At 42.1% G+C, this 14,716-nt stretch overlaps 1 protein-coding gene across 1 annotated transcript in view; it reads left to right on the forward strand.

Annotated features, from left to right (window-relative positions):
- The window catches only part of DNER (delta/notch like EGF repeat containing), a 270,976-nt gene that overhangs the window by 209,627 nt on the left and 46,633 nt on the right, over positions 1–14,716 (forward strand). The window contains exons 6-8 of the mRNA XM_068280500.1: positions 2,668–2,821; positions 2,925–3,038; positions 6,043–6,267. Of these exons, the coding sequence (XP_068136601.1) occupies positions 2,668–2,821; positions 2,925–3,038; positions 6,043–6,267 (493 nt within the window). The remainder of the gene's footprint in view (positions 1–2,667; positions 2,822–2,924; positions 3,039–6,042; positions 6,268–14,716) is intronic.

The following is a 14,716-nucleotide window of genomic DNA, read 5'->3' on the forward strand; positions in this document are numbered from 1 at the left end:
GAGCCGGCGGCCATATTGGATATTTCCTGGAGGAATAATGGATAAAAAGCACTCAAAAAGGCACACCAGAGTGGCGAAATTATCGGGTAGAGCATTTATTCTTTACAAGCTATCGACTGATATGTTTATTTTGTGTGAATCGTTCATCTCTGGTTCCCTTTAAAGCGAACTTGAACTCAGAACTTCCTCTCTGCTCTAAAAGATAAGCAACAACTTAATAACCTTCAAAGAAACATATTTCTTAGTTACAGCTGATACAAAGTCTGCAATAAATCTGCAGTGTGTCTACTTCCTGCTTTCATGGGAGCAGATATGTTGGTAACATCCTGTGTTTACAAATTAGCTGCTCTGTGGCAGAGGGGATTTCTTAGCTGACTCAGCTATGAGATCAAATTACAGTGATGATTAGACACAGATGAAGGGGAATTAGACAGGCTAATCGCTCTAAATACATAGAGGGTGTATTTCTCTGTTTTCCTTCTGTCCTGTGCAAAAGTTCAGGTCTTTGCTAAACGGTTGACTGACGTCATGAAGGATCAGGAACGATCCTACAATCTTCTGCTAAAGTCAGTGGACAGAAATAAAAATTGATTGGTTTAAACGATCGTTCGTGCCCTGTCATTTGCGTCCCGTGGATCGCAATGTTGGAAGATAGATCGGGTAATAATTTTTTGTTGGCAGAGTTCTCTGATCTAATCTTCCCATTGGTACTTAGCTTTAGCCATTGTAAAGAGTAATCACTTACCTCTAGTGCCATTGCCTATCCCTGTCTACTGTCACTCTACAGGACCTGGAAGGTTGATGATTATGTGATTGCCATCATCATGAGCTAATAAGCTTTCCCACCTGCCTCGGCATAGAGTCAGTTTGTCAGAAGTTTGAAGCAAGTGAAGTGTGGTCCGGTGTTAGTCGTGGAGCAGAAATGCCGACATCTGACCAACAAATGTTGATTCCAGTAATACCTTTGATGTACATGGATTTATTGCCATGTACAGTTAGTCATTAAAGGTATAACCCGAATCAACATTTGTTGGTTTGACTGCTGCATTTCAAAAGTTTGATGAACGCCTGTTGTGGAGGAGGGGCAGTGGTAGGATTTTTCCCTTTGCACTAATGCCCATTATCCACATTACAAAAAAAATTGCTGATGTTTTTGAGTGACATTTGCTTGGTGCTCAAGTGCAAGTCTACTACAGCGGCTCAGCAGCCAACCATGTGATACAGAGTGTGAGTGAGTAACCTGTAAGACCTGCAACAGTTTCTGCTGTTGATGAATGCTTGTGCAACCAATGTGATCCAATCACGTTTTCTAGATTGGAAAGCCAGTGGATCAATGGTGAACAGTGAGATGAAATGCCCTGCATAGAAGTGAAACTTCAGTACAAGTTTCACACTGCTTCCCCCTTCTTCCCTGGCATGTATAAGAATCATGTATAGTAGGCCAACATCGGCTTTCCAAGGACATCCACTGTGTAAGCAGAGGAACGGGCTAATGATTAGTATTCAAAGCACCCGGGGCACAGCTAGAAATCATAGGACCCGATAGCAAAATTTTGGTTGGAGACCCCCCCCCCAAAAAAAAAATAATTATAAGGCACTTTTGTGCCCTCTCACCCCCAAAAGTTGGCCCTTAGTATTAGGTAACACCCAGTATTGGTAGCCAGAGGTATTCACCAGTATTAGGTAACACCCCAGTATAGGTAGCCCCAGAATTGACCCCTTCTACCCAATATGGGTAACCAGAGGTACCCACAAGTATTAGGTAGCCCCCAGTATAGATAGCCAGAGGGGCAGCAAGTTTTAGGTAGCATCCCCTGTATAGGTAGCCAGAAGTGACCTCCAGTATAGGTAGCTAAAGGTACCACCCAGTATTAGGTAGTCCTCAGTAAGGGTAGCCAGTGGGAAGAGAAGCAACTCGCCTCTCCAGGCTCCATCAATATCCTACCTTTCTCCACAATCACTGCCTCTGATTCCAGCGTTGTCTCTTCTTGTAACCTGCCTGGTGGGTCACATGATGAAAAACGGTGCAGTGGTCATGGAGATAGGAATGTCTGCAGAAGGTGGATCACCAGTGAAGCCTGGACAAAAGAGTTACTTTTCTCCTCCAGTCCACTTGCCCTTTTCTGCACCTTTTGGTTCTTCATTATGCCACCAGCGGATCCTTTTATCCCACCAGCCATGACACCAGGCCCCCTTTGGCTTAAATTGGGCCCTATAGCACTCACTATGGTTTCAATGGCGATCCCTATGCCAATGCAAAGCATGTATTATAAAAGGTATAGTTACTTCTCTCAACTCCCCGCTCTCTACCTCTCCTCACTTCACTCCTCTCCTTCCCTCTCCCTATCCCTATCCCTGCCTTCTACTCCCTAGCTCTTTTTATCTCTCACCCTCCTTTTCCTCATCTCCCCTCTTGTCTTCCCCTCCTCTCTCCCTCCCTCTCTGCGTATCCCTTCATCTTTCCCCCCTGCTTCTATCTTCCCTCCCCTCCTTCACTACCTCTTGCCCTTTCCCGCCATCTTTCTCTCCCCTTCCCTTTTCTCTCTTCATTCTTTACCTCTCTCTCTTATTTTTCCCTCTTCGTTATACCATTTTAGTGCTGCGTTTTATTTCCACTCAGTTTCTCATATTCGGTATCTTTTTCTTTCTTTTGCTTTGTGTTTGTAGGATGCATATTCCTGTCATTGTGAAGAAGGTTACATTGGCGCCTACTGTGAGGAGTTTGATGCCTGCCATAGTCACCCTTGTTTGAATAATGCCACATGCAGTGACCTCCCACAGAGGCATGATGGGAAAAATGCCACCTGTTCTTGCTTGCCCGGTATGTGTTCTGCGTGAACTTTAACAGCAGCTATTCCAAACAACCCTAATAGAAGAGATAACAAGATACACTCATTTACTGATTCTGTGTGTTTTATGTGCAGGCTACATGGGTGAATTCTGTGAGGCCATGGTGGACCACTGCTTTCCACAGCCATGCAGGAATGACGCTACATGTGTGACCAGCCTTAGTGGTTTCAGCTGTCAGTGTCCTGAGGGTAAGTGGTTTTTATACCAAACACCTTATCGGCAGGGTTCAGCTATACCAAATGAACAGAATGTCTACTAGATAATATGCACCCCTAACCATGGTATCTTCATGTACTGTTTATAGCTCTTTCATCATATCTTAACAGAATTCAAATTGAAAACCGTAATTACTACGGCAGAGTTCACACTTATTTGAAAATGAAAGCAAATTGGATTTTCCAAAAATGCAAACCCATCATTTTTAACGCTAAGGGCAGGACGGTGGCGTAGTGATTAGCACTCTCACCTTGCAGCGCATGGTCCCCAGAGCACTATCTGCACTGAGTATGTATGTTTTCCCCGTGTCTGCGTGGGTTTCCTCCAGGCACTCCAGTTTTCTCCCACATCCCCAAAACATACAGATAAGTTAATTGGCTTCCCCCTAAATATTGGCCCTAGACTACAATACATACACTACACGATGCGTACATAGACGGAAGATGTCGAACGCTATATAAATACCAAATAATAATGTGCTTCAGTGGCATCACAATTTTTATGCGCTGGTGTGTGATTTGTGTTTTGTGATTGTTCGGTGTTCTAAGTTAGAGCAGCACATGTACTACAATGCCAATACATAAACAATTGTTTTTTCCCCAAATCATGTGCAATTTTGCAGTTAATTAGATTAGAACTTTTGCATGTAAATTAACTTCATTAGTATTCACAAAAGCCGTAAAAGTGTCTAAGAATCTCCTTCTCAAATTTAAATTGTAAACTCTGTCTGCACTAAATGCCTGCAAGCCCTGTCCTCTGCACTGCCCTACTAGCTGCTCTGATGACACTCATACTAAACATTCCTAAGCTATGCACGCAAAGCAGATCTCAGACAAGGAGACCAAGATGGCTAAATATTACTAAAACAGCCTTCTCTGCTCCTCTAATGGCCTTGTGTCATGATGGGATGAGTTTGAAAAACCTTCTTCTAGGCTCATTTTACTGTAGCCATGACAGACAATTGCTCCCAGACATAATCTGGTCATTCTTTTGTATCTATAGAGGTTCGTATAGTCACTTGAGCTGTCAATTAAACATTTGAATTTTAGGTTTAAAATCAGTTTAATTCCAGCAGTCCAAGTTTCATAGGTGGTGAGAAGGAGGACAAATTAGGGAAATGTTAAAGAGACACTGAAGCAAAAAAAAAAAATATTATATAATAAACTGGTTGTGTAGTACAGCTAAGAAATAAAACATTAGGAACAGAAACATAAGTCTAATATTGTTTCTAGTACAGGAAGAATGAAAAAACTCCAGTTGTTATCTATGCAAAAGAGCCATTGAACTCCACGACTTTCAAAGTCACAGAGAGCTCTGTCTTCTGAAGCTTATTATCTCGAGTGTCTGTCACTGTATTGTTTTTTTTCCTGCAGAGGACAGTTAAAAAGTTCACTAGCCTGCTCTGTGAAATCATTTAGAATGCTGAGTAGTGTGTGAACTGCAAATATTAGAGAATGATGCAATGTTATCTAAAAAAAAAAACTATATAACTGAAAATAAAAATATGAGAATATTTTCTTTGCTACTAATGTTCTAGTAATTATCCGTACTATACATACAATTCATGATATCATATTTTTTTCCGCTTCAGTGTCTCTTTAAGATGGACTAAAGTTAGAACATTCTCCTTAAAGGATACCTCACCGCAATAAGAATTTAAAAACGGGGAAGCAGGCATGTTTAGTGGGCTCTCCTCATGTACACCGCTCCCCCCATTCTCCTCCATCCCCCTCCGTTACCACGTACCGATCCCCTGAACTTACTTCCTGGTCAGGGTGGTCGAGGCTGACAGTGCAGGCTCTGCCCGGTGATGCGTGTCCTTAATCGCGCCCGTGGCCAGGAACGCTCTACGCATGCGCACTACGTATTTCTTTGTTATGGTTACTGCTTCCTCATTGTGGCAGTACCGATTATTCATAGCTAGTGAGGAGAATCACCTGCTGTGGATGTTGCTTGCCTGTAAAGATTTCTGTCACAAACGGAGCTATACTGAGCTTCTGCAAATCCCAATAGCCAAATAAGAATATGACTATAAACTCAATGACTGGCTTCCTCCCAACCTGACATCTGCCTGGCCTTGGTATCATTGCAGAGGCCAGACAATAACATTACCATGGCAGTAGGAGAAGATTGGTAGCATGGGATGAACATTGCAGGGGGAGACACAACTGGGAAAGCTCAGCCGAACACTTTAAAGGGAACCTTAACTGTAAAAAAAAACAACCAATAAGTTTTACTTGCCTGGGGCATCTACCAGCCCCCTGCAGCCATCCTGTGCCCTCGCAGTCACTCATGGCTCCTCTGGTCCCCTGCTGCCAGCTAGTTTCGTTTTTGCCGACTGGGAGTGGGCCGGCCGCCATGCGTACGTTTTTACGCATCCCTGCTGGTACAGGAAGCTATTGCAGACATCAACAAGTACATTTTTACGCGTTACAGGTGTAATGCGTAAAATTGTACGTATTACACCCGTAACACGTAAAAATGTAAAATGTTACGTATTACATTCGTAACGCGTAAACATGTACTTGTTGATGTCCGCAATAGCTTCCTGCACTAGCAGGGATGCGTAAAAACGTACGCATGTCGGCCGTCCGACTCCCAGTCGGCAAAAACGAAACTAGCTGGCAGCAGGGCACCAGAGGAGCCATGAGTGACTGCGAGGGCACAGGATGACTGCAGGGGGCTGGTAGATGCCCCAGTAAGTAAAACTCATTATTTTTACAGTTCAGGTTCCCTAACCCACCTGGGTGCAGCAGAACCTTGGGAGTGTCAGCAGCTTGTGCTGTTGAAGTGGTAAAGCTGTATAGTATATAAGCCATGCCACCATGTTACTGTCATGCCCTCCTTTACAGGATTGTCCCTGCTATCTTTTACTGATTTGAAGTAAAATAGCAAGTGTCCCACATGGATTATGTGTGTGTTATGACTGGGCTGTTGTGGTGACTGTATGGTAATGATATATCATTTATTTTTCAGGCTTTTTGGGGTCATTCTGTGAGGAGAAAATCGATCCATGTTCCACCTCTCCCTGCCTGAATAATGCGACCTGTTTCTCCACTGACCTGTCATTCTCCTGTCGCTGTAGCCCAGGATATACGGGCCCGACCTGCGCCCAGCTGGTGGACTTTTGTGCTCTCAGCCCTTGCGCTCATGGGATCTGCCGCAGCATTGGGACAAGTTACAAATGCCTGTGCATACCAGGTAAGATGCTGTCATTGTTTATTCTTTTTAGGGCCTTTTTCCATTACACAGCTGAATCGCAAATCGCTAGAGATTTTTAAATCGCTAGGGTTGCTATTTTATCATAGAAATCATAAGAAGTATTTTCCACTATAGTGATTCGATTTACAAATCGCAAATCATAAATAGCAATTGCTTTCTGGAGAGATGTTAAGAGGGATAATGCAATGCAAATGAAAAATCGCAATTGCTGGCGTTTGTGATTTTTGATTGCGATTGCTAGTGGAAAAGGGCCCTAATAGTTTATTCTTCTTCTGCAGAAGCGTGTACGATTATTCAAGATGTACTTAGTGCTAAAGTCTGACAAATTAGACTCATCAAGATGTTTTGTTTTACTTACTTTATTATCATACACAATGTAACAGCAACCAGGATCTTGTCAATTGTTGAAATTCTTGTTCAAAGAGATTCTATAAGGAGCGATCATTCCTTAACATTAGTATGCAGAAAGCAATTAAAAATGCTCTGCCAGCAATTCAAATAACTGCATCTTAGAAACTCTTATGTAATGTTTTTCAGTGCTGCAATCCAGAAAACATTTAATAAAAACACAAAGAGGACCTAGGAAGTAAAATTCCTTAGCGCTAGTGTTCAATTTTGCAATTTCCCACCCTCTGATCAGCCCCCTGCAGATCCCCAATGCTCATAATTGACATGACACCTAAGTCCTCGTTCACATCATTTAACGCGGATGGCCGTGCGCTCGGAATGCAACGCATACCATCGCATGCTATCTGCGCCGTTATGTGCTGCGCAGCGCATATGATTGGAGTAGCAGCAGTGCTGTCTATGCACGTCTACTGTTTTTTGCAAAAGCGGCTCGATTGATTAGAAAAAACGACCCGTGTATGCCCAGCATTACTTCTTTATTATTTTTCACAAAATGTCAGCATTACATCTTTATTCTTTTTCACAAAATGTCAGCTGCCTTACCACCATACCTATTTTTTGGTTTCAGTGGTGTCTGGCCAACACCTTGAACAAGTATGGACCCAGTGGAGTCAGACTTGAATCAGACCATTAGAGTTGCATAGTGCAAATCACGTAGAAATATTGGAAAATGTTTCTAATTACATTTTTACATACTTCTGCTAAATGTGGTTTAAAGATAATAACAATAGTAATTTTAAATAGGATTGAAACCCCCAAAGATAAAAAGTAAACTATAAGTAGATTTTCAATTTGTATAGCTCAAAATTAATACATGTAAACTGGAATTCCGAAACTGCCGGAAGGAGTTCCATTGGTCTGTACTAGAGTTGGGACTACAAATCCATGAAATCCCTGTAATCTTTACAAAGATTTTGGATTCCAAAATGTGCATCCTCCCCTCCATTTCCACAATTCAAATACTAGGAATCTTGCAGCAGCTTGCTTCTTCTATCTTTTTTTTTATCAATTTCCATTCACTTCTATGAGAAATCAACCAGAAAAAAGATCAGAAATAATATCGGACATGATGGACATTGTCTATCAAACCGTCTATCTAACACAACATTGTATGGTGTGTACCTAGCATCAGGCCTTCTTTCAGTCTCAATACCCCAATCTCCTTTGCTAACTTCACCTTATGTGACGCATCCCCACTCAGCCAAGACATGACTGTTAACAACGTCTCAGCACTCCATTGCACCCAGGTCAAGTGCACAAGGTATTGAGACCAAGGCCTGGAAGGCTGAAGTACCACTCAAACCACACTAGGAGAGTTCAAATGGGCAGGATAGTGGACATTCTGAGTCAGCAATGAGTGATCAGCTTAGTGAGGTACAAATATGTAATACTTAGCAAGTCCAGTAACAGGCCAGGGGTTAGACACATGTCAGATAATCACGGTACTAGGAAATAGACAAGAGCAAGTCAAATACAGATACAGGGTTTGTCCAGGCGGCAATACAATAATACGGTCCAAGATCAGGCAAAAAGTCGTACATAGACAATCCACAGAAATCACACCCAGCAACGTAGCACAAGGCTACAATTCACTATCAAGGGCAAGGAAGCACTGGCTGGGACAAACTTATAAGGGATATGTCAATCAATGGATCTAGTGAGCCCAGCAGCCATTGGCTGCTCTCTGTAATAATGCAATCCACTGGCTGCTGCAGTACCCAATAGTGGCCACTAATTGCGCCGTCTGAGCACATAAGTGTAGTAAGATGCTTCGCGCCCTCATCTATAAGAAGGATCTGCTGTGCACGCAGACAATTGTGCGCGGCCTCTCACGCCGTTCTGGCTCAGGGTAAAAACCGGCTGTCCGAGCCGGCTCATGAAATTACCATGAGCTACCTGTGCACAACAATTTTATGGTAGTTTAGTGAATCAACTGCAGTATATTTAAAATCTTTTAAAAACTGGCCCCTCTTAATAATCATAGAATATGTAAATGGTAGAGGTATCTGATGTTGATTTTACTCCATGTGTTAGCAGTCAAAGGCAATGCCACCTTCTTTACACAAATTGACTCATTTTAACTATTTTACTTCTTAAACTCTTACTTGCTCTAGTTGGGTTGAAAAGACTTAGTCCCAATAGCCATGAAGTTCAACTCTTAGTTTCAAGTACATCCCTTTTAAAGCAAGGGCCAGTTTTCTTTAACAGGAGAATGTCCTTCCTAACCTCTGAATGAGTCAGATAAATCCCTGCAGAAACGCACTATTAAATCTTACTACCTCTAGAGGTCGTAGAAGACGTAAGTCCACCGAGTTCAGATTTGTTCTAGTGATCATCTGGAGACAAAAGCAAAACACAACGTGCAGCACGCAGAGCTGTGAACCGTACAAAGTGAGCCCCCGCAGAGCAGCAAGAAGCGCTCTGAGGGGAGAAGCAGCAGAGATGAGCGCTTCAGAAGAAATGATCAAAGATGAGGTGAAACACTGCGAAGGAGGAAGCAGTTTACTGTGTGCAGTCACTAAAGAACAGGATCAAATACAAGCTAAGCCTTAACACAATATGATACATGTACCGCACCTACTGATGATGCCGTTATTATTTTATTATTATTAGATAATTAGTACTTTGTTATTACAAGGTTGATCTGTTGTTATGTCCTTGATTAAGTCACTCAGTATTGAATGCTTTCCCAGAGCCTCAGATGCTCAGAGATATTGGAGCAAAACGTGGGCTGTTCCCAGTAACAGAGTCTTCTGTATTTTGTGGATGGCATTTCTGCCAACGTTCAGGATGTTCAAGTAATGTTCCAAGTTGGGATTGCACCAAGGTCTCCGTCTATTGGCTGGCATTTCGCTGTTTCCATTTGCCAGGATCTCTCTATCGCAGCCTGCAGGTCCTGATACTTCGCAATCTTCAGCTGTTTCTCCTGCGTGCGGCCGTCTCTTCTATTGTCACATCAGTCAGACCAATCTGCTTCCTTTCAGTTGCAATTATGTCCTCCTTGTTATATTGCAAATATTTGTTCGTCTGGAGGCAGACGTAGCATAAGATCATTACTTCTTACTTCTCAACCACCTGTTTTGTGGCAGCATACATTTTCCTGCCTTGGCAGATTACCGCTTTTATGTATATAGATATTCCTTGTATTACAGTAGAATTTCCTTATAGTAAACTCTGATATAATAAACCTCTAGTAAACTTAGTCCCCAGATCCCAGCCACGCGCCTCTGTGAATATTCAATGTATAACTAATATGATATAGTAGACTTCTGATATAGTAAATTACTTGGCCAGGTGCCAAATACTTTTACTGTATTACTACTAACATGCTTTCTCTTATCCGTTAATAGCATTAACAATGTAGGTGGCTGTACATTGTACCACAGTGCATAGCCACTGTGTTGTGGACAGTCAATAATCTAAAGAAGGTGTCAGCATACTGGAAATCAGGAACCACATTTTATTGTTCCATCACAAAAGTATCACACCATGGGCTTGATTCACTAAAGCGTGCTAAGTGTTAGCACACCAGTGAAAAGCCCCTTAGCACCTGCAAAGTGCCTTTGCACATGCTAATATGCGCGCGCAAAGTTTAGTGCCATGCTGTGCGCACGAAACGTCGCACCGTCCGCGTGCAAAATAGCCTGATAAGCGTACTTTGCACGTGGACGGTGCGATGTTTTGCGCGCACCAAATAGCATGCGATCAGTAACAGCTTTGCCTGTGCAAACTACTTAGCACCCTAGTTTGCACGTGCAAAGCTTTTAGGCGTGCTAACTGAGTTAGCACGCTTTAGTGAATCAAGCCCCATATGACCATTTAAGCCCAAAGGTGCCCATTAACGGTACAAGTTTTCGCTAAATGCGATCTTTTGATGCGATTTGAATGATAACTAATTGGAAGGCAGTTGTCGATTGTTCACATTCACTGAACAATTCTTTCTTCAAATTCGATCATAAAATCCAACTTTCGGATCAATTTTTTATCCTAATTAGCAATCGACGAAGGAATCTTTCCTTATGTATTGCCTTCATAAACTGCAAATTTTCTATACAATTCGATCATAAAAATCACATTTCGGGAAGAAATTGTACCATTAATGGGCACCTTAATACTGTGATTGTGTTTCTGTCCTGTGCCTTGAGAAAGTGGTCCCTATGTGGCCCCGAAACCATCATGAGCTTAAATGGTCAGACGCTGTGATACTTTTGTAAAGAAACAATACAGCATGGTTCCTCTTTTCCAGGGTGCAGAATTATTGGATTATTGAATGTTGAACTGCTACAGTCCTGCACCTGCATTTCTATTCCATAAGATGTGCGATCCTTTGATCTGAACCATGTTGAGGACAGCATTACCGTGTAATATAATGCATCCTTGAGAATGTAAAAAGAGTTATCCACAGCCAACCAGAAAAACTGTGCAAGGGCAAAAATGTAGGGACTATAGAAAGGAAAGCTAAGATTGCCCCAAAGTACAGGGTAGACTTCATGTAGTACTTTTTTTTTATATTTTGGAAGTCTTAAGGTAGCCATACATCTAGCGATGTATGGGCAGAATCGACCAAGAAACAAATCTCTGTCTTATCGAATCTGATGAGAGATCTGTCAGCTGCCCATACACCACAGGCCGATTCCTGATCAATTTCATGCTGAGATTGATCCGGAATCGTCCCTGTGCACCGTCTCCCCACTGTGCCCCCCTAATACAATGTCCCCCATGCCAAAGTGTATACATTACCTCTCTGCGCCCTCCTCTTCCACATACACGCACCCTTACCAGGAAACCACATGGGGCATGCGTGTATGCGGAAGAGGAAAATGTGCCCGGAGCAGCGGGGGACAAGCAGAGGACACGGACAGGTAATGTATACTTTACACGGGCACCAGGGGGACACACATTGACAATAAGAGGGCACAGCGGCGACGCGGCAGATGGTTTTGTTGATCGTCTGGAAATTGCACTGCGCTCCCGCCGCGCACCCGACCAACCAACTTCAGTCTGACGTCTTGCAGCATGCGCTATTGGCAATGCAACCAATTTTCGTCCACAAATTGGTCACTTTGTCAGTCGGGCATGCACTTGGCAGCACCGATTTTCATCCAATTTCGATTATAATAATCGAATTGGATGGTCGATCAGCCGCCAAGTTGCGTGATGTATGGGCACCTTAACTGATCTGTTTCCTTTAAAATATCTGACAACAGGATCATAATTGCAAGTTGCAAGAGTCTCCATGGAATACACCTCTAATTTCTTCACATCTGTTGTGAATTATTTTCTCTAAGGGACTACTTCAAAACTCATAATTATTGTTGTTGTTGTGCTTACTATTATTTATTAACTACCATCACAGATGGGATGGAGATCCTCTGGGTAGTAAAAAAAAAAAGGCAAAGGCTCAGAGAAGAGCAGAGATTTAGAATCTAGGCATCCCTGAATTCTTCACCTGATGATATCCTGATGGAGGTGATGGATAACAGCTGGGTGACACCTAGCTGAGGTCCTAGTCTCTACATGTCAGCTGGCACAGAACCCAGCATGTAATACCAAAGCATAAAGCTCTGAGGTAACCATGAAGAAGCCAGATGTAGTGGTAGCAGCAGAGATCAGAAAAGAGAAACAAGTCAAAGTAAAATACTGGAACAGGAGCAAGTGCTTGGAGTATTGCAGGGGCAGTTATAACTTGCTTCTGAGGTACCCTGAACACTCTGTATCTCGGATCCTTGTCTACCCCATAATAACCAGCAGGTATGGTCAGTGTGCTCCTGCAAGAGATATGTAGCCATGCTTGTGGGGATCTAAGCAAGGAGCAACTGCAAACGATGCATTGGAGCTGTAGGGGACAGATCAAGATTGGGGAGACCTGCAGTCTAAAGAGGAAGCAGCAACATGTTAAAGGTGGCCAAGCAAATATTGAATCAGTATCTGCTGCAGAAGATTATTACGCTTACTTTAGTTATTATAATTTCTGATTTTACATATACTGTAGGAGTGTCCCTAGATAGCAGGCTTCCTCTTCAGTGATTCACCAGGACTGATCTTTGTCCTCAGCTGTAACTGTTCCTCAGGGGATTTCCTTTGGAGTTCCCATGGCAGGATGCCAACTGCTCAACTTCCCCCTCCTTTCTCCATAGAAGAGAAAATAATGCTCAGCCAGGAGCCAAGCAGCATGTTTGTACAGTGCTTGTGCTTAAACTGTTCCTTGAGGTGTTTAGACCTCTTCACATTTCTTGCTTTCCCCCTATTGGTTGAAGTTTTCATGAGATGTTACTTGGACTTTATCTTGATGGGCTGTATCATGATTACTTAGATATGCTTATTATTTTTCTTGTATGTTATTGTTTGTTTTTGTTCTCTTTTTTTTTTTATGCCGTATATTGAGTCTGCTGCATAGATGCACTGTGATCTACTCATTCACTGCTTGACTGCTAATATGTACAGGCTTCCCTTTTCCTTTGAAACAGTTCCAAGTGATTGATTTAGGCAACACTACCGTCAATGCTTGCATTGCGTTTTCTAGTACTAGTATAAAGAAAAAGTAATGATGTTGCCAAGAGCAGTCCGTTACATATTTTCATTTTGTAACATATTCTAGGTTAGCTACAGCAAAAAACACAAAACAAAAACGAAAAAACATGCAGCAATCTCTTGTTTAGACATGCTGACCATTCTAGGTGTCCTCAGATTTCAGGATAAACATGGTTGGCTTCTCCTTGACTTCTCATTTTCATGGTCACTTTTTTTGAAGACGCAAGAACAATTTGTGGGTTTTAGATTTCTTTTCCTGCGCTTCCATCCAGCGTTTCATAAAAGAAGCCTAAACTGACAATGTGATAAGTTCACCAGTGGAAAGAAGGACTTTTCAAAGATCTCAAAGCCCGGTATTTAGTTTTGATCAGAGCAGCAGGAAGCCAGATGCATTAAGATTTCTGTCTGATTTTTTCAGTCAAACAGAATAAGTCCATAGGCTTCTGGTCTCTCCAGCAAACGCCGTAACCTTGAGTGACCTTTCATCCTACGCCGGCTTCTGGAAAGTGACAGATTTTTATTTTATTCATGAGAGGATAATCAATTTTATATGTAGTAAAAGCACTTTCCAGATGTATAGCACCGCAGTGGAGAGAACTGAGAAGATCGGGTCTGGCAAAGTAAAATAGGTAAAATGTGTAGGAGGAACTGAGAAATGTAATAATGACAGATGGAGCCTGCAGCACTGAAAGCTAGGCCATTAAATCTAAGGTAGATGGAGTTCTGCTGAAGATTATAGAACGCTGTCTGCTACACGATGACTCCTCAGCTGCTGATGGCAGTCGCGCACTAAACTCTGTGCTTATTTATATTTGCAGGGTGACATATTACACAAAGCTTTACAGAGTAGATTTTACCATTCACGTCAGCCATCACAACTGACAGGATCCTTACATGATGACAAAGTGAACCTTTCATTTTACAAAACTTACAGTGAATGGCAGGATTTCTGGAATTGAGTTACTGTGTAGTTGATTCACACAGCTATTCCTCTTGCATTGTCTCACCTTAATTCTTTTTCACCTCACCTATAAAGAGATAGATAAGATGAATAGACAAGAGCCCCTATTGTTTAACTTTTCTCACAGGAGATTTTTTTGTATATACTTTAGTAGCAAAATACCTCTTAAAGAGGAACTTTAGTGAAAATAACATAATGAATAAAATTACTTCATTTTTTTATTATCCTTTTTAATAACTATACTTTCTTATTTTTTGCCTTTTTACGAGATACCATACTTATGACAGGAATGAAAAGTATATCGTCTGATCGCAAGTAATGTGATGGTCATTTCCATCCGTTTTGTACGGGGTTGCTGTAAGCCACCGCCCCGTTATTCCCAAATATCCGCATAGCAGTTCTGGATAAAAAAAAAACTCAGCAATTTCAGCAAGGAGTTCTCCATTTCTAACCTCCACGTATGGATTGAAGCTGGCAAGAGAACCCACAGCTAGCTTACCGGAATTCTGAAACAAAGGAACATTGAAT

The sequence above is a fragment of the Hyperolius riggenbachi genome, chromosome 4 (genome assembly GCF_040937935.1).
Source record: "Hyperolius riggenbachi isolate aHypRig1 chromosome 4, aHypRig1.pri, whole genome shotgun sequence".
Classification (NCBI taxonomy): Eukaryota; Metazoa; Chordata; class Amphibia; order Anura; family Hyperoliidae; genus Hyperolius; species Hyperolius riggenbachi.